Consider the following 21,619-nt stretch of genomic DNA (forward strand, 5'->3'; position numbering starts at 1 on the left):
TAATTATGATCACTGCTGCTAGTTCTTCACTTATTTTCATTTGGCACTGTGGGAAAAACAAGTTTTATATGCATACATGCAAACCAGTAGAAATAAGATATGATTCTCCAGTTTGCACAGAGTGTATCTGGAATGCACGAGAATTTCCAAACCACATGTGACTGACAGGAGCCATGCAAATTGGCTTTTCCTTCTCGGCCAGAAAATCAGTGCAATATAGTAAATTTTGATACACAGGGAACCTAATAGGTCCCACATATTTTCTTTGTGGACAGATTTAAAATCTAAATCCCTATGTATTCTCAAAGAGTAGAAGTCTTTTAGCATCTTTGTATCAATCACATTTGTAAATGTAGATAGACCATAATATGAAACCCTCAAATTCTGGGCATAGTGAGAGGGATTCCTGGCTACCTCCTTCTTACCCCTTATGAACTGAATTCCATTAATACTAAAATGGGCAAGGGAGAGCTGACAGATGCCTGGCAGTAGAAGATGTGTTATCCATTTTGTATTTAACCATTAATGACCAATGGCCTGTCCTCCTACAACACTTTATCCTTAAACCAGCCTGACTGACCCACAGAATCTCAGCTGAAGGCCAGTAAACCTAAGTCTGGCTCTCCAGTGACATTCATGATCCTTACCTTGGACCATTTGGCTTTGATCTTTCTCTTCATCTTGTTTCCCATTCTGCTATGATGGCTACCCAGTTTATGACCCTTTGGGCTTAGTCTACTGATAATGAACGCCTTAGTCTTGAAAACCAACCTTAGTGTTCTTGGTTTTGGTCACCAGTGCCCAGTAAGAGCTGAATTCATTCTTACTCTCTGGCTATTTCCTGCTCTAGCCACCTTGGGGAAAGGTCCTGCATAACCTTCCACAGTATCCCATGAGTTGGAGTGTCAGGCAGATCCCCAACCTTTCCAGGATTGTGTTGATGGTTTTGGGAAGTGGGAACCATCTTTTTGATTAACACAGTGGGATTTTGAATGTGTCCAAGATACAATCCTGGCACTAATAGGTTAATTTTCCTAAATTAGTGGATTAGCTTGCAGATAATCAGGGCTCATGTTATCTACTTTGGAAATTCACAAGGTCAAGTCTAGAATAATTTACTAATAGGCAAGAATTGCTGATGGGAATGTGTTTCTCCTACAACAGGATTCTGTTTTTTCAGTCACATGAATACAATGTAAACATTAGTTGCAACTTCTCTGACCCTACCTGCTGGTATATCCATCAGATACCCCAGTGTTGAATCTTCTGAAGATGAAGAATATTATCGCCTTTTTCAGGACATAGGCTGATAGCAATGGTTGAAACTTCTGATTACTCATTTCTTTTCAGCATTTGTACTTTCCTTTTATTGATTTTTCTATCTACCTGCTCTATAAAAGATTGAGAATACAGTATAACCTTCCAAACAATTGTGCTTCTTTCAGTTTTTAATAATTCTGGCTTTTTATAATTTCATATTACATAATTAGGTGTATAAATGCTTGTGACTGTTTTATCTTTATTAGGATCAAAGCTCTTGCCAACCCTTTTGCCCCTTTAAAAGGTTAAGGCTTTGTATTATGCTTTGTCTGGAATTAAAATTTCCATCCCTGCTTTCCTTTTGTTTGTATTTGTTTGATAAATGTTTGCCTTTGTTTTATTTTTAGCCTTTCTCTATCTTTACTGCCAGTGAGGCCAGGGCACATTGCTTTACTGCACTGTTTACAAAGACAGTAGGATTTCACTGTGTAAAACTACTCCAAGCTTTTATTCTGAAATTTTATCTCATGGTCCTCAAGCCTGTAGTATTCTTTAGGACTCTGTAGCATTTTTACCTTTGGGACAGTTATCTCCCAGGATTCAATGGCCTTTGCCAATGGTTCTCCCTTCTCCCCACTTACTTCTACCTCACCCCACCAAGACCCTTATACTTCCTGACCGGAAATCTTGAAATGAGTAAAGAAAGGGTACTGATGAGGACTGATGGATAGAGAACAGAACTGTGACCCCTGAAAAGTAGTGCCCAGCTTTCTGGTCTTTACAGGGGCCAGGGAATGAAGAAAGAGTGACCTGTTTCCCTCTTTTCTTTTAGTATGGCTCTATTCTTTATTTGTTTTGCTTTTTTCAGAAAACAAAACAAGAAATCCATGTTTTGGCTTCCGGTGATATTTCTCAATTCAACTCCAATACATTTTGAAATCAGGGGAAAAATCCTCAGAATCCAGCTATCCACCTTGGTTTTTGGTATTGATAAGAGTTTTCATATTTTTCTGTATTGTTGGTATTTAAGTGGGAAACAGGGAGAAATCGCCTCAGAGTATTCTTGTGAGATTACCTGAGAATGATCCATGTGGAGTTTGTAGCACATTCAAACACCAGGTGGGAGGACAGCCCAGGCAGTTTCCACACCATTTCCCATATTTATCATTTTTACCATCCTCCTTTTACAAGTTGTGACAGTTATCAATCAACTTATTGCTTCTCACCTCTAAATCCACCCTTATCTCCCTAACTCGTAGTACTAGAGCAGGATTTTATTGATATTTAATCCTTTGCTGACTGGCACAGTGTTAACTTTTGTCAACAGAGGGTTCTGGAAACACACTGTAGGAGAAAGGGTCTTCTCTTCCTGGTTTTGATGTACTTTCTTCTCTCTGGCTGCTGTGATGGGCTCAGCCGTGGTGTGCAGGACACCTGTGGTCAAGTACAGCAGGAGTTTGGGTTCCCAGTTGACTCTTCACAACAATAGCCAAAGATGATAGCTTGGTAATTGGTAATTGTGTTCCCACTGCGTGTCATTGATTATTAGCATCCCATTTCCCACTGACAAGTAGCTCAGCATTGTACTCAAGCCCAAAGGCACAACCAAACAGATTCCCAAATTCTATCTTTGTGACTCTATCTCCTACTACCATTTCCAGTTCCATTGTTTCAGTCAGTCAGTCAGGACACAGTAATTAGAATAGGGGAAGATTAATATAAATAACTATTAACTAGTAACAGAGGATTAACTACTAAAGGGTAAAGAGAACCCTAACATAGAAGAATGGTAGATAAAGGGAACAATCATTACTTTTAGGGATGAGGGAAGAGTATCCAAGGAAGAGCACCCGACCCCCTCCAAGGCTGTGATTTTGATCTCATTGGAGAGGGTGGAGCAGTGGCACGCTAGGCGACAGAGAATTTTGCTGAGGTTTCATAGGCTGAGACTGGCAATCAAGAAACCACCCACTGGGGTGCTGATCAAAACTCATTAAGAAGCTGTCTGTTCAAAGGATTAATCTCCAAGATTTACAAGCAGCTCATGCAGCTCAATAACAAAAAAACAAACAGGGCTTCCCTGGTGGTGCAGTGGTTGAGAATCTGCCTGCCAGTGCAGGGGACATGGGTTCGAGCCCTGGTCTGGGAAGATCCCACATGCCGCAGAGCAACTAGGCCCGTGAGCCACAATTACTGAGCCTGCGCGTCTGGAGCCTGTGCTCCACAACAAGAGGCCGCGATAGTGAGAGGCCCGCGCACCACGATGAAGAGTGGCCCCCACTTGCCGCAACTAGAGAAAGCCCTCGCACAGAAACGAAGACCCAACACAGCCATTAATAAATAAATAAATAAAATAAAAAATAAATAAATTAATTAAAAATAAATAAATTTAAAAACAAACAACCCAATCCAAAAATGGGCAGAAGACCTAAATAGACATATCTCCAAAGAAGATATACAGATTGCCAACAGACACATGAAAGAATGCTCAACATCATTAATCATTAGAGAAATGCAAATCAAAACTACAATGAGATATCATCTCACACCGGTCAGAATGGCCATCATCAAAAAATCTAGAAACAATAAATGCTGGAGAGGGTGTGGAGAAAAGGGAACACTCTTGCACTGTTGGTGGGAATGTAAATTGATACAGCCACTATGGAGAACAGTATGGAGGTTCCTTAAAAAACTAAAAATAGAACTACCATACGACCCAGCAATCCCACTACTGGGCATATACCCTGAGAAAACCATGATTCAAAAAGAGTCATGTACCAAAATGTTCACTGCAGCTCTATTTACAATAGCCAGGACATGGAAGCAACCTAAGTGTCCATCATCGGATGAATGGATAAAGAAGATGTGGCACATATATACAATGGAATATTACTCAGCCATAAAAAGAAACGAAATTGACTTATTTGTAGTGAGGTGGATGTAGTTAGAGTCTGTCATACAGAGTGAAGTAAATCAGAAAGAGAAAAACAAATACAGTATGCTAACACATATATATGGAATCTAAGGAAAAAAAAAAAGGTCATGAAGAACATAGTGGCAAGACGAGAATAAAGACACAGACCTGCTAGAGAATGGACTTGAGGATATGGGGAGGGGGAGGGGTAAGATGTGACAGGGTGAGAGAGTGTCATGGACATATATACACTACCAAATGTAAAATAGATAGCTAGTGGGAAGCAGCCGCATAGCACAGGGAGATCAGCTCAGTGCTTTGTGACCACCTAGAGGGGTGGGATAGGGAGGGTGGGAGTGAGGGAGATGCAAGAGGGAAGAGATATGGGAACATATGTATATGTATAACTGATTCACTTTGTTATAAAGCAGAAACTAACACACCATTGTAAAGCAATTATACTCCAATAAAGATGTCAAAAAAAAAAAAAGCTATCTGTTGAGGTGCTATTGGGACTTTATGGAAAGCTGTCATTGGGGTGCTGCTGAAACTTTCTGGGAGGTCACCTGCTGGGCACTGATGAAACTTGATGGGAAGCCACCCATTGGGGTGCTGCTGAAACTTTGTGGGAAGTCATTCACTGGGGTACCTTTGCTGGGAAGCCAGCTGCAGTGCTGGTAGAACTGCTGGGACATGCAGGGTGTCACTGAAACTCATTAGGGAGTGAGCACCACTAGACCGAGGCTGTGTTGGACATCAAGAGCTGAAGAATCAAGAAGAAAAAGCACGTAGGAATCAAGAAGAAACACCCCTTCCTCCTGCAGTGTCTCTCCAGTTATGTCTACTGGGAAAACATGACATCGTGCTAAATGGCAAAAGAGCAATATTTGCATGGTCCATGTCTAGTATCGCAAAGCAGGGCAATGAAGGTGGAGGTTTGGAACTGAGAGGGAATAAGCTGATAACTGGCAGAAAATATCATGTCAAATAACCAAGAAGAAACCCCTTCTCTCTGCCTTGTATGTTCCAGATTAAGATTTTCATTAAGTTCCTGGCTTTAATACTAAGACCAATTTTCAATATAACTTTTAAGTAGACTGACCTAACTGGAAATGCATATTTTCTTTTTTTAGTGCTTTGAACTTATTTTAAGTCCAAGGCAAACATAAAGTATAAATATCTCTTTAGCTTATTCAGTATAAATACACATTCTGATTGAGATGGAAAACAAGTAATAGATACTCATAAATATAAAACTATAGTGGGTTCTGAGGTTTACCTTAAACTATAGGTTATCAAAGCCAAGTATTCTAATATAAAATTGAATAGGACATTAATCTTTTAAAATGAATATCCATGTGGAAACATGAGTTATTTCTTCTCTCTCTCTCTTGTTCTCACATTCTTTCTCACTCACTGTATATAGTCATGCTTTGATCCTTCTTATCTTTGTGGAAAATTGAGAGTTGAGTTGTGTAAAAATTTATGTGTAAAACAGTGAATATGTGTGTGTGTATACACATTGTATATACATTGCCATATTTTATTTCACATAGAAGAAAGGCTTCTGAAAAATTTAATGTAGACTGATTTGTAAAACTAATTATTCTATATGGTGTGTGTGTGTGTGTGTGTGTGTGTGTGTGTGTGTAGAAAGAGGCAGACTATTCATCATTCAAAAAATATTTATTAAGTGCCTACAATATGCCAGGAATTATTTTTCAGTTGAGGAAACTGAGACTCAGTGTGTACAAATTCACCTTATTTAAGACTAACAAAACTAAGAGTAGTATCAGAGTAATTTGTTTTTAGTAAAGAAAGTTTTCATTATATGAATGAAAAGCTGTTTTAGAAACATACTCATGTGACACAGAGGTAGAGAACAAACGTGTGGACACCAAGGAGGTAAAGCAGGGGGTGGTGGTGGGGTGAATTGGGAGATTGGGATTGACATATATACACTAATATGTGTAAAATAGATAACTAATAAGAACCTGCTGTATAGCACAGGGAACTCCACTTCACTGTACAGTAGAAACTAACACAACATTGTAAAACAACTATACCTCAACAACAACAACAAAATTAATTAATTAATTTATTATTTTAAAAAAGAAATATACTCATGTCTATTACTCTCCAAGAAATTCTTCCACCCTCCCTCAAACTGTATTTGGATTGCGGTAAGATGATTTTAACTGGCCCTGGAATAATTAAATAGCACCTGTATTTTAGATATGTTTATGCAAATGGCATATTTATTTTGAGGAATCCATGAAACCAAGAAATGTAGATGTGGGCTCCAAGTAATGCAGGTGATCTGGTGATATTTGATGGAGTAGGTAATAAATGGTAAAATTGTAAGGATATTTTGGACTTTTGGAAAAGTTCAGGAAATGAATTATCTAGTGGGGCAATTTTATGGGCAGAATCCAGGGAATTCGGGGTCATTAGAAAAAGAGAAATTTTGCTCCAGCTCCTATGCAGTCCTAGCCCAGACAAAAAGAATCTTATTCCTCGAGGAGAGAAAATCAGAAAAGAAATATTCCATTCTCTTGGAGATTAGAAGTACAGGTAAGCCAGAAGGAAGACTACAATTTAAAGCCTGGTTTATGTATGTATTAGTTTTCTGCAGTTTAAACCAATACACATTTATACTCTCATAGTTTCTGAAATTCAAGATTTTAGGCCAGACTTAACTGGGTCCTCTGTAGGCATTTGGTCCCAAAAGGCTGCCAGCCTGAGGGCCTGTTTCCTGCTGCATGTTGCACAGATGCTGTCCTTAGTTCCTTACCCCATAGCTATCTCCATGGGGCAGCTCACACTTGGCAATTTGTTTCTTCAAAGCCACAAAGAGAGAGTCTCTCAGCAAGAGTACCTTTCAATCTTAGGTTGTGTACTCAGAAGTGACATTGTCACCTTTGCCATATTCATTTGGTTAGAAGTAAGTCACTGGTCCCACCCTCACTCAAGCTGAGAGAATTACACAAGTTTGTGGATTCTAAGAGGCTGGAATAATGTCCACCAATATATGTTAGGCTGGACTAGTTGACTGTGTGCCTAGACCTTGGAGTTACAAGGATCTCACTGCATGTGTCTCATGGCCTGATAGAGCCACACACTGTACTGATGTAGTTTCAACTTACTAGGCAGCTTGGGTCACAAGGGACATGTGAGGAATTTGCATGCAGGAAAAAAGCATGAGGGAAGAACAATGATTCCAAAAGCAAGGTCTTTCTTACAGGGATTCCCCAGTTCTTGGTAGGTGGATTATCTAAACAGCCTTTTACCAGAGAATGTCCTCTCGATATTACATTATCTAGGCCCACCACATCCATTTTATGACTGATCCATTTCCACATTTTATTCCCAAGTTCATTTTCCCTTTTTCCTAAGCCTCAGCCACCTTCTCAATAGCTCAACCAGAATTGTTACACTGTTCATTAAAGTGAAAAACAATCAGTAATATCAACTGGGTTTCCTAGAAAAATCATAAAATTATTTTAAAAATCTAAAAATAAAAAATGTGCTTATTATTTAAATGATCTGCATTCTGGCCCTTTTCATAATGTAGGACAATTGAGGGTTAATTTATTTAGCAATTTTGGTCTAGTAAAATGTGGTTATATATGTGTAAGTGTGTGTGTGTGTATGTATTTTATTTTACACAAGGCAATCTTTTGGTAAAGATTAATGTGCATTGAATTATATAACTAAATTTTAAAATGATTTAACTTTTTAAATGATTGTGCCATTCAGAAAGACACTATTTTTGAAGTAAAATATAAATATTTTTGTAAAGACCAGTATCATCCCCAGATTTTCTCCTCTTCTCTTTCTTTCCTTTTATCTTTTCTGCATAAATCTGGACTTTTCCTCTTTACTTAAAGCAAACTGAGCATGAGCACATAAAGTCTGAGTCAAGAGGAAATAATGAACACACACATTGTGCTTTCGTATGATTCTATATTCAAGGCCACAGCTCTTAAGCAGAATTTATCTTTTGCGTTAAAAACATTTACTATTAGGCTGTTACTGTGGACATCAGTGAGAGTTCAGCCTCCAACTCTTTTATACTTGACATAATGCCTGACATAATTAACATACCTGCCATGTTTTGTTAATCATGCTTGTGTAAAGAAAAGAATCAGGTAATTAAAAATGAGTAGGGACTTCCCTGGTGGCACAGTGATTAAGAATCTGCCTGCCAATGAAGAGGACACGGGTTCGGTCCCTGGTCAGGGAAGATCCCACATGCCTCGGAGCAACTGGGCCCGTGCGCCACAACTACTGAGCCTGTGCTCCACAACTACTGAAGCCAGAGTGCCTAGAGCCCATGCTCCACAACAAGAGAAGCCACCGCAATGAGAAGGCCACACACCACAACAAAGAGTAGCCCCCGCTCGCCACAACTAGAGAAAGCCCGCGCACAGCAACGAAGACCCAACGTGGCCAAAAATAAATAAATAAATAAATTTATTTTAAAAAATGAGTAATCAAAGAATAGTGTGTAGCTGATTTGGTTTGAAGTGCCTCAGGATGCACAGAGACCTGCAAATTTGTGTACATGTATATTAGTTTAGTCACTTTTGTTTTCTCTGTGGAGCCTCTGGTCTTCAGATTCTGTTTCCTGAAGCAGGGACTGTAAAAAATAAATAATTCAAGGAGAAAAGCCAACAGTCAGCTACCACCAAATAACTCATATCTTTCCATTTGCGATTTATGAACTTTGGTAACACGCAGGGTTAATGCTATCTCAGGCTGGCTCCCCTCAGCTGCCTTGCCTCTTCAGATCTCCCCTTTGAATGACATCGCTCTGCTGTGACACAAAAGATGTCTTTAGCCTTAGAAAGCTAATCTTGAAAAGGTGGATCTGCTGACCAAGATAGTGCCTTCATCAGTAAGTCAAGTATAGAGGATTTCTGGGTCACCCTCCATTGTCCGTGGAGAATTCACTGTAGACATGGGATTTTGGTTGGGGAGTGGAGGGATGTGGTAGAAAGGAAAACACCTTTTCCATAGAATTCACTTCTATGACTTTTATAACCCCCAGAGAATTTCTGGGAGCAAGTGGCTGTGTTTTCCATTTGGAAGATGTTGGGACTCCTCAGGTGTAAAAATGTTTCTTCTTGGTTGCACCATAGATTACTGGTAGAGCTGGGGCTAGATTATAAGGCCTCTGAGCCTGAGTCCAGGGGCATGCAGCCAGAGCACAGCTCAGTGCCTTGGCATTCCATCCCTGCTGTAATCAGTTTGTGAGCCTGGTCTTGGTAATAGGATCATTCCATCTCTATTATCCGTCATTCTGCTTCATGCTTCATTATTCCCTGGAACCCTCATTGCTGCTGCTTTACCAATTCCTATTGTGCTTCAATTATTTGGAGCTCAGATTTAAAATGCCAACACTTTCCCTTCCTTCTCTTCCTGGATTGGGCCCCTATACCTTGCCAGGCTTCTCCGTTCCCTACTCAGTCCTATGTAAAACATTCCAATCACCTCCCTTTTGATAGCCTCACAAAGTAAAGGGTTTCTTCCTTTCTTGTGCTAGGGGCTACAGGTTAAAGCATCTACTTATCCTTTGGCTCTTCATCTTTTATATTTAGCGTAGGGTTTCCTTTTAATGTTCCAGGATGATGGGAAGTGTTCTCTCTTGCTGCTGGGAAAGGCCCTATAGAAATGAAATATGTATTGCATTTCTATTCATTTAATTATCTTCTTCCCCAAAGCAGTTTAGCAAATTAACATTGAATCTGTTTTTGCTTCTTAAGCAAGAAAAGAATTATAGCTGCTCAATTGTTCCCTAGGTTTCTTGCTCAACTTCCTTTTCTCAGAATGATTTGTCCATAAAATAAGAGGGAAGGAGGAGAATCCACTGGCGAGGATTCTGGTTCTCCTGGCTGATGATGGATGGCCTGGTGAAAGACAGATCTGCTTTGGGAGGCACAGTGAGCTGTTTGAGTCTTTTCAACTGTTTACTCTCATGGGGTTGTAGAGGAAAAATGGAAAGGTCATGGGCATGGTCTCATTTAGGTGTTTATTGGGACACGGCTAGACTACTCTAGAAATAGCCTTTATTAAAATATTACGTTGTCTGAGATGGTTCCTTTATTAAAATATTACGTTGTCTGAGATGGTGGGATACATTCTTAGAACCAGTTGGGTGGCAGCTTTCAGGTTTCAGATTTCAGGGCTACAGGCACAGACAGCTTAGGAAGACTTGGGGTTGGAGTCTACCGCTAAGGCTGGTTTCAAAACAGTGATTCCACAACACTAATTCCCAATGCCTTATCACAGCGTCTGAAAGTCCACAATTAGGAATTATTTTGTTCAAGTCCTGATAATCTCCAGCAGTCTCTTTAAAGTAGTCAATAACCACTTAATAGAAATAGAAATGTCTTAAGTCGTTATCAACTGTTTATGCCAGAAGTATTCTCTTATGGACCTTGCCAATTCAAAAGTATACCAGAGCCCTGCTGAAATGCAATCTAGTGTAGGCAACTGGAAGTTTGGGGGAGTATGAGAAGTGGGAAAAGTGGTGCTGAAAAGAGAAATGAGTTTAAAATATCACCTGCTTCCCAATTTTTCTCAGGGCTGGCCCTGTGCTTATGGTCTGTATTAATGGCAGCTGGTGGAGAAAGCACAGAAAATAAAAACAAGCCAGTATTTCCAGGGTTCTGTCGTCTTGCCAGCCTGCCAAATAGACAGACACTGTTGACGGATTTGACCCTAAGTTCTGGTTGCAAGGACTCTCAGGCCATGTCTGGTTCTGTGTAGCCATAACTGTGGAGACAGAGGAAGCCTGGCGATTAGAATGGCAGCAAGCCCGATGTCCAGACCCCTGCCTCTCACATTTGGCCGCATCACCTAGTCTCACCACACGATTTTAGGATGGTCCCTTCCCTCCTTTGGGCCTTCATTTCTCCATAAGCAAATGAGCCATTGATGTTGCAAGGCTGGGGAATGCTAGGAAGAACAAAAGGACAGAAGAGAGTAATATTCCAAATCTGATGTCAACCAAGGACTGATAAATTCCTGAATTACGAGATGATGGGAACAATGTGAAGCTTCTGTTGGGGAGTCCAGAAACTTTATGGGGAAAGGAAGCCAAGGGGGAGAGAGAGTCCCAGAGGGGCCCAACATGTGTTTTATATTCTACTTCTATATGTGAATTTGGGGCTCATTCAAGGTGCTGGCTTGCGACTCCTCAAGACCTCGGTTAACGCGTAGCTTGTATATAGCCACACAGAAGGCACGCTACCCTTTCTTCCTGCCTTGTAAGTACTGTTCTAGGAATGCCGCAGATGGAAGCTCATGCCCATGAAACTGTTTTTTTTTTGTTTTTGCAAGCATATTTTTTATTAGTTATCTATTTTATACATATTAGTGTATACCAATCTCCCAGTTCATCACACCACCACCCCCACTTCCCCATGCCCATGAAACTGTTTTTTTTTTTGTTTTTGCAAGCATATTTTTTATTAGTTATCTATTTTATACATATTAGTGTATACCAATCTCCCAGTTCATCACACCACCACCCCCACCTCCCCATGCCCATTAAACTTTATTCTCAGGATTATGTTGTTCCCTCACTTAACTCCACCTGTTTCACAATTCCCCAGCCTTGGCCTATGAATATGGCTGGGGAAGTGTCACTCCTGAATTAATAGTTTAATTGGTGCCCCGGGATGAATAGTGGGGTGGGTAGGGGGAGTCAGCAGTGCGGTCATTTGGGGGCTCCAGTGATCACTCCTCATTAGGAAATGCCTCACGTGGAAATGGTTACTGCCTTCGCAAACTGGAAAAGAAGTTTATTATATATATTCTATGTAGACATAATATTTGTTTTTATTGTTGTTGTTTCTGATGAGTGATTATGTTTCCTTGGTGCTGTGCTAGGGCGCACATTCTCTGCCGGTGAGCCAGAAATTGTTTTGACTCTTTCTTTGGTGTTCCACATATTTTATAATCTACATTAAAATCGTCAGTTCTGAAACTTGGTGAGACAGGGATTTTGAAAGGGAGTGCTTTTGGCTGTGTGATGTAAATCTGTTTTTCTTTAGAGGAAGAGGGGGCATTTGGATGGGACTTCTAGTGTTACAATCAGGCATGGTAAAAACCGTGCCCAGAAATAGAAATGAGTGAAGCAAATTACTAGTCCTGGGGCCACCAGAGTCCAGTTTTGTACTTCTGAATAGGTCACATTCAAGGAAGAGATGGCCATCTCCTGACAGAGATGTTTTCAGGGGCCAACTTAGGGGCAAAGACTTCAATAGAGGGGCAGAGAAAACCTCCACTTTCCCAGGATACAGGAAGGAAGAAGTCTGCTTAGGGCAGTAATTCATTTCTTTGTCATGTGATGGAAAAATCAGAATTATTACTGAGATTCCTCTGTTTCTATCAGATGAGACTCTTCAGAGGAGAAGAATTTGAATTAATTTTCCCTTCTTAGTCAGTATGACCTTTCAGTAAAACCCCTCAAAGTACCAGCTTCGTTCTGCCCAAGAAGGCTGATGGAAATGTACTTGACATTTAATCTGGTTCTTGTCCTACAAAGCAAAGATGGAGCCAGTAGTGAGGAGGAAGTAAAATGGGGAGCCAGAATGGAGGCCATATGTTTTTGTATTTGTTTGGAGAAACAGCAAAGCTCTCTAAGGATGGATATTATTATTATTATTTGGTTTTGCTGTTGGTGGTGGGAAGATTAACGAGGACTCCATCTCTTCCAACCCACTCTACTTTCTGTACATATTACTTCCGTCTGCTGCCAAACCCAGAGCATACATTTCTTCATAGCCCATACCCTCTTATTTCCATAAGAATCGGTAAAACAAAGTGGAGGAATGGAGAGAAATCTAATCCTCTTTTACTATGTAACCTTCAAAGACTTGTTTCTACAGAAACCACTGGGATTGCTATTTGGTCAATGGTGGCACTTCTTGGATAAATGAATTGCAAGATTTTGTTTAACTAAACAACTTACATGTTGGGACATTAAGCAAAAACTTACACTAGGAAAGAAAGATTGTGAGCAAATCTTTTTTTGGGTTCTCTACCACATCCTGCCCATTCATGGATTTTCTGTACTCCCACCCCAGTAGCACCATCACCTCATCTAGAAAATTAAATACCATGTTAAAGCTGGAAGGGACCCTTGAGAGAACCTAGTTTAACCCCATCATTTTACAAATTTGCAGACAAAAGGCCAGAGTGGTTAAGAGACTTACCCAATGTCATAGAGCTAAGCAGGGACAGGCCAAGACCTGAACCCAAGTCACATTGGCCTTGATCTACTACTTTCTCCATCACACCATGCTATTTCTCAAAAAGTATGATACAGATGCCAGAAAGTTTCTCCTAAACTAATCTAGATTCCAGATATCAAGTTGGATGCCTGAGGGAGGGTGGGACGTTGACTTTAGAAAAGTTCATGAGCTGATGTCAACCTGATTTTGAGTTTAATCTAAAGCTTAATTAAATGTTTCTTTGTTATTATATTGTAGTCTGAGTGTGGTAGGAAGTTCTGGAATATCCCATAATTTCTTTTGGGCTCAATTTCCTCATCTCTAAAATGAGGAATTAGGGTTGAATTATCTTTAAGGTCCATTTTAGTTTTAACAAACTGTGGTTCCTCTACGATCATTTTTAAAGGTCTTCCCCACCCCCCATCTGTCACATGCAAGAAATGGGGTCTTTAGTGCATAACTTCCATCAGCTCTTACATGGGAGAAATAAGGTTTCACTATTGATTCTGAATAGTGGAATAGTGTCATAGCTTTCTGCAATTCCTCCAGGGTGGCACAGACCCTCAGGGGAACCTTACACCAAAGCTGTGAGCAAGCTGTGGACAGAACAGCTAGGACTTCACCCATTCCTTAGGAACTACCCAGCTTCCCAAATGTGGACCTTGGCTGGAAGTGAAGCCAGCTTCACTCTAGTGGCCTCAAGCAATGGAAAATTTTTAAATGTGCCTGATTTGGCATGCCCTGGGGCACAGCCCTTGGTAGGTTTGTTAGTGAGTCTGTCTGCTGTCTCTGCTGAGAATGATGTCTGCTTTCTGATGTTAGCCTTACTCTGTTCCTCACCAATCACTGAAAGGTAGGGGAAGATTTGGGGGACTTGCCTCTAAGTCTATCGTCAAATACCGATGTTGACTCTTTTCCGTATAGGTTCTTTAAATTTGTTAGTCAGAATTTAAGAGCCCTGCCCCTACTGAATTTTCTTCAGTTCTCAGTGGCAGGGAGAGGAAATGGTGACTTTGTCTAGGTTTTTAGAGTGCTACTTTGTGTTCTATCTGGAAAGCATTGGAGGTATCTTTCTGGCATATCTCTTTTGCCTTTCCAAATCCTATTAATTTATTGAGGTCAAATCATATCCAATGATAAAACTTTCTCTGGAACAGCCATGGATTTATAATCGGTACCACATGATTTAATTATTTTCTCTCTTCAGCCGTATTGAAAGATTCTTCAGAATGGGGGAAATGTTTTATACTTTTGATCTGTCTTATGACTCCCACGTGATAATTTGTGCTGAAAACATTAAAGCATAATGATGAAACAGTGGAACGAGTTTCTCCTTCTGGAATCAGCATTTGTTATTTTATAGTCTTGGCCTATGGAATTTGTTGACATATCTTTCAGGTTACACATACCCAGATCTTTATGGTGCTGGGTTTCACTCCTGGTGAGCATCAAAAACTTTTAAACTTAAAATAAAATCACAGCTGTGAGGATCCCACCACAAGCCTACAGAATCAAAATCTCCAGGGATCAGAGCCTGGGTATCTATATTTTTTAAATGCTGCCTCTAAGTGAGTCAAATATACAACTATGGTTGACAAAGTCTGCCTTGTGGCAGATGAGGGCCATTCTTTTATGGAACTCTGCCAACAGAGGTTTCCCAAGGCATCACGCAGAGGCCCAAACGAAAAGGAAGCGCACACATCATTTTGGTAGGACGGTGCTAGGAGTGTGCCTGGGTGCCCACGAGCAGGTTATATGCAAGAAGATAGCCCAGGGATAACATACATTTTGAAAAGGGATTTCTCTATTGAAAGCATTTTTTAAAACCCTCAAACATAATGGCTTCTGGAAGTGAGGACAAGAAGAGAGAGAGTAGAGGCTTATTGGGGAAGTGGAGAGACAAAGAGCAAAGCTAGAATGATGGGTAAGGTGACCATCTACATAATGTGACCTCTAAGGGCCTACTGACTTAAAATTCTATCATGAAAAACTCATTCCTTTGCCTTCAAACTTTGTCTCCTGTTAAAATGGAAATACCTGTGAATCACATCTGACTGGCTGCATCATATCCTTACCTGAGAACACATTGTGATGGGGTGTGGGGAAAGGTCTGGAAAAAGATGGGTGGAAGGGTGAGAAGTGGTTGCCAAAGTAAGAAACACACTTAGCAGGGCATCATGCAGACAATGGCAGCTGGACAAAAATTGCCAATTTGATTTGCTCTCATTTAAAAGAAAACTGCTCAAAACTGAGACCAACCATTTAATATTCTACCCTTTCCCCCCTGACTACCCTGCTGAGGAGCTTCTAGGCTCATCCTGGCCAATGATGCTAGCTCCTGAATGGAGAAGAAAGCAACGGGAGATCCACCTCATCGCCAGGGAGACGGCCTGGTGGTCTAGGCTGGCCCCGAGAGTGAGGGCTCTGAGATCCAGCCTGAGGATTTTCCTCTGACTCGCTGTGAAGCCTCCAGCCAGTCTTCAAACAGCTTTAGCTTCCTTGTATGTCAAACCATGATAAATACCCAACTTCCCATCTCTCTGGGGCATTGTAAGGCTTCACTGCTGCCACTTTCATTAACATTTGTCCAAAGACCATAAGAAGAAAGCCTTTGAAAAGTTTTAAGACTAATTATGTTTACTATCAGCATTATCATTATGATATTGTGGCTTAAAGTAACAGTAGCCAGAAAGAAGAATGTATCAGGAGCATGGGAAAACGGAGAACACAGAAACTTCACTCAGAGAAGCAGTATTTGTAGTGGAAGAGAAACACAAAAAGGGGTTTGGGGATGGGGTGCAAAGGAGAGAAGTCTGCAATTGGTAACAGATGCCATCAGAAGCTAACGACCTGACAAACACCACTCTCATAAAACAAATTCCTTAAAAAGGAAGCAAATGGAAATATAAGCTCGTGAAAGAATTTGCAGCAGCTGCCCTAAAACCATTTCTCACTTCATAAACAGGTCTGGGTTTGATAGTTTTTTTTTTTTGTCTTGGTCTTATTTCATGCCACTTTCCCTCTTTTCTATCATCCCCTGTCTCATTCTTCCTCCCTTGCTGCCAAGGCTGGATGGACTTTTCATACTGGTAGTCATAGCAACAGTAGTTAATGGAACATCATCTTGATGGAAGGAGGCTCATTCAGAGTATTTGTTTTGTGTCTTATCTCAGCACGTATTTGTCCTCAGTGATGACATGGATGAATTGGACGGAGTCACTGGAAAATAGCACGTGCTATTATCTCACATTAATTTCTTGGCAGTGAGCTGACATGAACCAGAACTGTTAATGACTCTCTGTTTTCCAGTCTTCTCTGCTTAACACGCTGAAGAAATATTACGTTTTGTGTACATCAAGGGCATGTAGTATCTATGGAACTTGAAGTTCTTTAGCATCACTAACGAGGTGTTCTGATCTCATTCCATGAAGGACCGTCAGGTTTCAGATTCCTTATCCAGCTAGGCTGAATAAAGACTTGGAGACAAAGGTTTATTTCCTATATTGCATACCTAATTAGCAGCATTGGATTTGGAGAATCCATGCTGACAATTAACAACCATCGCCCCGCAATTCATATATTCCTCCCTTCATCAGGCTCCCTGGAGTGATTCTGAGGGAATACTACACCTTCGCAGAGAATAATCAGAGCTTAAACGAGTAAAAAAGTTTCCTTCATACCACTCAACTTCAATTCCTCCATCCTATACCTAATAAGCATAGGTAAAAGAAATGAGAATGTCACTGACATATAACTTAAATCCCTGACGTGTAACTTAAACCCCAGTGGGTACAAGATCAGGGGCAGCAACTTTAGCATATTCGAATCAAATCCATATTTTGGACTAGTGCTTTTTAAAGCAATTCTCAATTATTTCAAGGCAGTATGTTCAATTCATTGACATTTTATTTTTCACTTTCTTTTTTATTTATTTATTTACTTACTTATTTTTGGCTGCGCTGCGTCTTCGTTGCTGCGCGCGGGCTTTATCTATTTGCTGCAAGCAGGGGCTACTCTTCGCTGGTGCGCAGGCTTCTCGTTGCGGTGGCTTCTTTTGTTGCAGAGCACAGGCTTTAGGCGCGCGGGCTTCAGTAGTTGTGGCTTGCAGGCTCTAGAGTGCAGGCTCAGTAGTTGTGGCACACGCGGCTTAGTTGCTCTTTGGCATGTGGGATCTTCCCGGACCAGGGATCAAACCCGTGTCCCCTGCATTGGCAGGCGGATTCTTAACCACTGCGCCACCAGGGAAGCCCCTATTTTCCACTTTCTTATATTGTTGCCCAGCTCCTTGATTAGGTCGTTGGCTGCTAACACAATTCAAGGGCAAATAGAACAAATTAATGATGACGAGACTCACAGAAGTCATTTTAACTAATATTTAGTATCACTGGCAAAAACATCATGAGCAAGAAAATATAAGAAAATATCTTGTTGTTCTATACCACTAGACTATGAGTTCTTTAAGGGCATACTTATTTTATCCCCAGTACTAAGACCGATGCCTTGCCAATGCTAAGTGCTCAGTAAACGTTTATGAATGAATGAATGAATGAATAAGTAGGGCAAGATGGTTGGAACATTTTTTTTTCTTTTTAACATCTTTATTGGGGTATAATTGCTTTACAATGGTGTGTTAGTTTCTGCTTTATAACAAAGTGAATCAGCTATACATATACATATATCCCCATATCTCCTCCCTCTTGCATCTCCCTCCCATCCTCCATCATTGTTTGATAATGATATTTTTGTATTTCATATCCCCACCTATCACTATAAAATTTAACAAATTTACCATTTTGATAGCCATTGACTTACTTTGATGTCTATGATATGAACAAATTTAATTCAGCAGACACTTGTAACTCCTACAATGAGGTGTATGGTGAATACAAAAGTGGGTAGGAGTCAGTTTGTCTTCAAGAATATCATAATCTAGTCGGGAGATTCAACAGCATTTAGGAGACAGATACTAATTGCCTTGTGGATCAGAGGATGGATAAATTAACTGAAGAACAATCAAATGCATACATGACTATACTACAAGATAGAGTAAAAGAAGTGTTAGAAGAGTTATTTTTTAAATTTCCCTGGGAGGTTCGAGGGAGGAAGATATCTGGAGGGGCTTCTTGGAGAAGGAAAGCCTTTTAGAAAGCACAACAAATTGAGCAAAAGTACAGAAGTGGGAAAACTAAAACATGTGGCTGGTTCATAAAAAACAGGCCACTGAAGGTGGGACTTGGGCCATTTGCAGTGGAGCAGTAGAGAGAATTAACCCAGGAACAATAACAACCCTGTGGGATATGCACCATTATTATCACCATCTCATGGGGGAAGGAGCTGAAATACTGGGGAATAAATAACCAAATCATACAGGTAGTAGTAAATGGTGAATCCAGGATTCAAATTCACACAGCCTGGGGGCAGTTGCTCTAAATTCTAATCTCTGTTGTTCTGCCTTGATAAGAGGGTAACCCTCTTTTGGCTCTGTTGCATGCCCCTCCACTCTTTTTTTGGTATAGTTGATTTACAATGTTGTGTTGGTTTCAGGTGTACTGCAAAGTGAATCAGTTATACATATATATATATATCCACTCTTTTTTAGATTCTTTTCCCATATAGTCCATTATAGAGCACTGAGTAGAGTTCCCTTTGCTATACAGTAGGTCCTTGCTAGTTATCTATTTTATATATAGTGGTGTGTATATGTCAATCCTAATCTCCCAATTTATCCCTTCCCCACCTTACCCACTGGTAACCATTAATTTGTTTTCTACATCTGTAACTCTATTTCTGTTTTGTAGGTAAGTTCATTTGTACTCTTTTTTTAGATTCCACATATAAGCGATATCATATGATACTTGTCTTTCTCTGTCTGACTTACATCACTCAGTATGACAATCTCTAGGTCCATCTCTGTTCCAACCTTGCTGCTGTTATGGTCCCAGCAGAGTCTCCCCAAACCCTGGGGAGTTAACTATCCCTCCTGTTCCCAGTTGACTAGCCCTTGAGATCTGGAAGGCAGTTCTCCTCTGCTGAGATAATGTCCTGGAAGCATCTAGAACCACATCAGGCATGTGGCAGGGATCTGATATGTGTGAGTTTCTTCTTTCTGCCATGGGCTCAATTTCTGATTAGCCGGTGCTGATATTCAGTGGTCAAAAATATTTCCATGCCAATCAGTAAATAAATGTTGCTTTTTCTGCCATCTCAAACAACCAGGCCCTTCCTACAGGGCTCCCTGCGACAAACCTGTGATCGAATAACAGAAAGTTTAATGCCTGACACAACCAGGAGCCTCCAGGATTCACTCCTGACCTTTGTCCTGTGTCTGTTCTGATTGTTTGGGGCCCAGAGTACTGGTTATGAAATATTTCAAGGATTCTCCTCTGATCTATTCATTTCTGATGCCATCCAGAGCTCTTGAGACACGCTCCCCACCTGTTCCACCATCATTTTGTCCTCCTGGAAGAGCCATAGAAAGCCAGTTCATAATCATTTCGTAGATGATATTGTTCTTGTTCATTTTATGTTGCATGGTTCCAGGTCACATAGAAGGAAGTAATGAATTTAATGTAGGTTTTGGAGAAACAATGTTCTCTTTGGTTTAGAGGCACTTCCCAGAGGGAGATGCAAAGCCTTTGCTGCTGCCTATCAGTTCTGAGTCAGTTTAAGATACTTCTGTTTCTGTCATCTCCAGCTGTGTCCATCGGCCCTGTGGGGAGCAGGGCAGCTGTGTGCCATTGCTGCTAGATCACGCGGAAGTGGTGAACTGTACCTCTGGTGGCCCAGGTCACATGAAGTGCTCTATCACCTGTCAAAGGGGGTTTGCCCTTCAAGCCAGCAGTGGGCAGTACCTCAGGCCCATGCAGGTGAGTTGGAAACCCGTGGTTATCAGGACCAAGCCCCTGGGGAGGGACAGTAGGCATGTTCCTCCCCCTGGCTGGATGGGGGAAAGGCACGTGTTTTTAAATCATCTGAAAGGAAAAATGAGGAATCTAACAAGCAAGGAGAAGCATGGCTTTATAGAAATGCAAGGTATATATAAGAACAGGTGCAGTTTCCATTAACTAGGGTGTCAGTTTCTCTCCAGGTGGGCAGTAGATAGGAACACTTATTCCATCCTTCTCCCTTGCTTTTCTATCTTCCTATCAGAAATTATGACCCCCACTTTTGGCTTCAAAATGGGAATGCTGCAGTTTAGACCTGTCCACAATTTGCAGGCAAGGTGGTTTGCAATCAGCTTGTTTGTGGTTCATTGGCTGACTGCCCCGCACCACCCCCCTTCCCCGCCCCCGACAGCCCTCCTTACAAGAAGACTGGAGGAAAGCATCTGATTTTCTTCCTCCTGTTACTGAGGTGGGGATTATATCATGATTCTAGCTTTAACTGAATTTTCCAAATTTCTACAAGCTACCATGCACCACTTGAAGATTTCAAGGTGATCTGAAGGTAGTAGAATATATTAATGAAGAGTGTGGTTTGAGAGACAGACCTGGAATGAAATTTTGACTCCACTGTTTAGTAGGTGTGTAATTTAGGTAACGACAAACACACAAAAGAAACTAACCACTTTCAGTTTGTTTCCACATTTGTAAAATAATTAAATCAGGAGGATTTATGTCACTGGGTTATTTTTTTTTTTTTAATCAGTCATCAATTTTATACACATCAGCGTATACATGTCAATCCCAATCGCCCAATTCAGTCACTGGGTTATTTTGATGACTGACTAGACATAATTTATCAGCTTCTAGCAAAATGGTAGGCACCTAGCTCTCTGCAAAGCTGCCATTACGATGAGCGTGATAATGTATTCTCAACTAAGAATTTTATTTTCCATTTTTCCTTTAGAGAGCTTTCAATACTCTACAGAGGAACTTGAAAATTGAAATCAACCATTAGAAAACATGAGCACAATATGAGATAGAGACAGGATGCATTAGGCAAAAGGTAATGATGCTTGAGAAGAAGATGAGAAAGATGAGTTATGATGAGGGAAGAGTGGAATCACGATTGGTTAGTCAGGTATCAGTGGTTTGGAAGATTGGAATTGTTTTCATCTTGTACCAGTTGACTGCTTAGCAGGTTGTGGATCTGTGGAAGAATTTCACTTGCTTAGACATGGTCAGAATTTAAAGACAATCTTTGGTTTCAGGTGGTTTAGGTTCTGCATAGAGAGAGACAGGTTTAACATACCTTGAAG

The 21,619-nt window shown here is 40.6% G+C and overlaps 1 protein-coding gene across 4 annotated transcripts in view; it reads left to right on the forward strand.

Annotated features, from left to right (window-relative positions):
• PAPPA2 (pappalysin 2) overlaps window positions 1-21,619 on the forward strand; it is a 309,250-nt gene that overhangs the window by 206,775 nt on the left and 80,856 nt on the right. For 3 of the 4 annotated variants that reach the window (XM_059937054.1, XM_059937065.1, XM_059937084.1), the window contains one exon: window positions 20,114-20,285. The exons of the other annotated variant lie outside the window; for it this stretch is intronic. In XM_059937054.1, the coding sequence (XP_059793037.1) occupies window positions 20,114-20,285 (172 nt within the window). The remainder of the gene's footprint in view (window positions 1-20,113; window positions 20,286-21,619) is intronic. 4 annotated transcript variants of the gene reach the window in all.

This window comes from Balaenoptera ricei, chromosome 1 (genome assembly GCF_028023285.1).
Source record: "Balaenoptera ricei isolate mBalRic1 chromosome 1, mBalRic1.hap2, whole genome shotgun sequence".
Taxonomy (NCBI): Eukaryota; Metazoa; Chordata; class Mammalia; order Artiodactyla; family Balaenopteridae; genus Balaenoptera; species Balaenoptera ricei.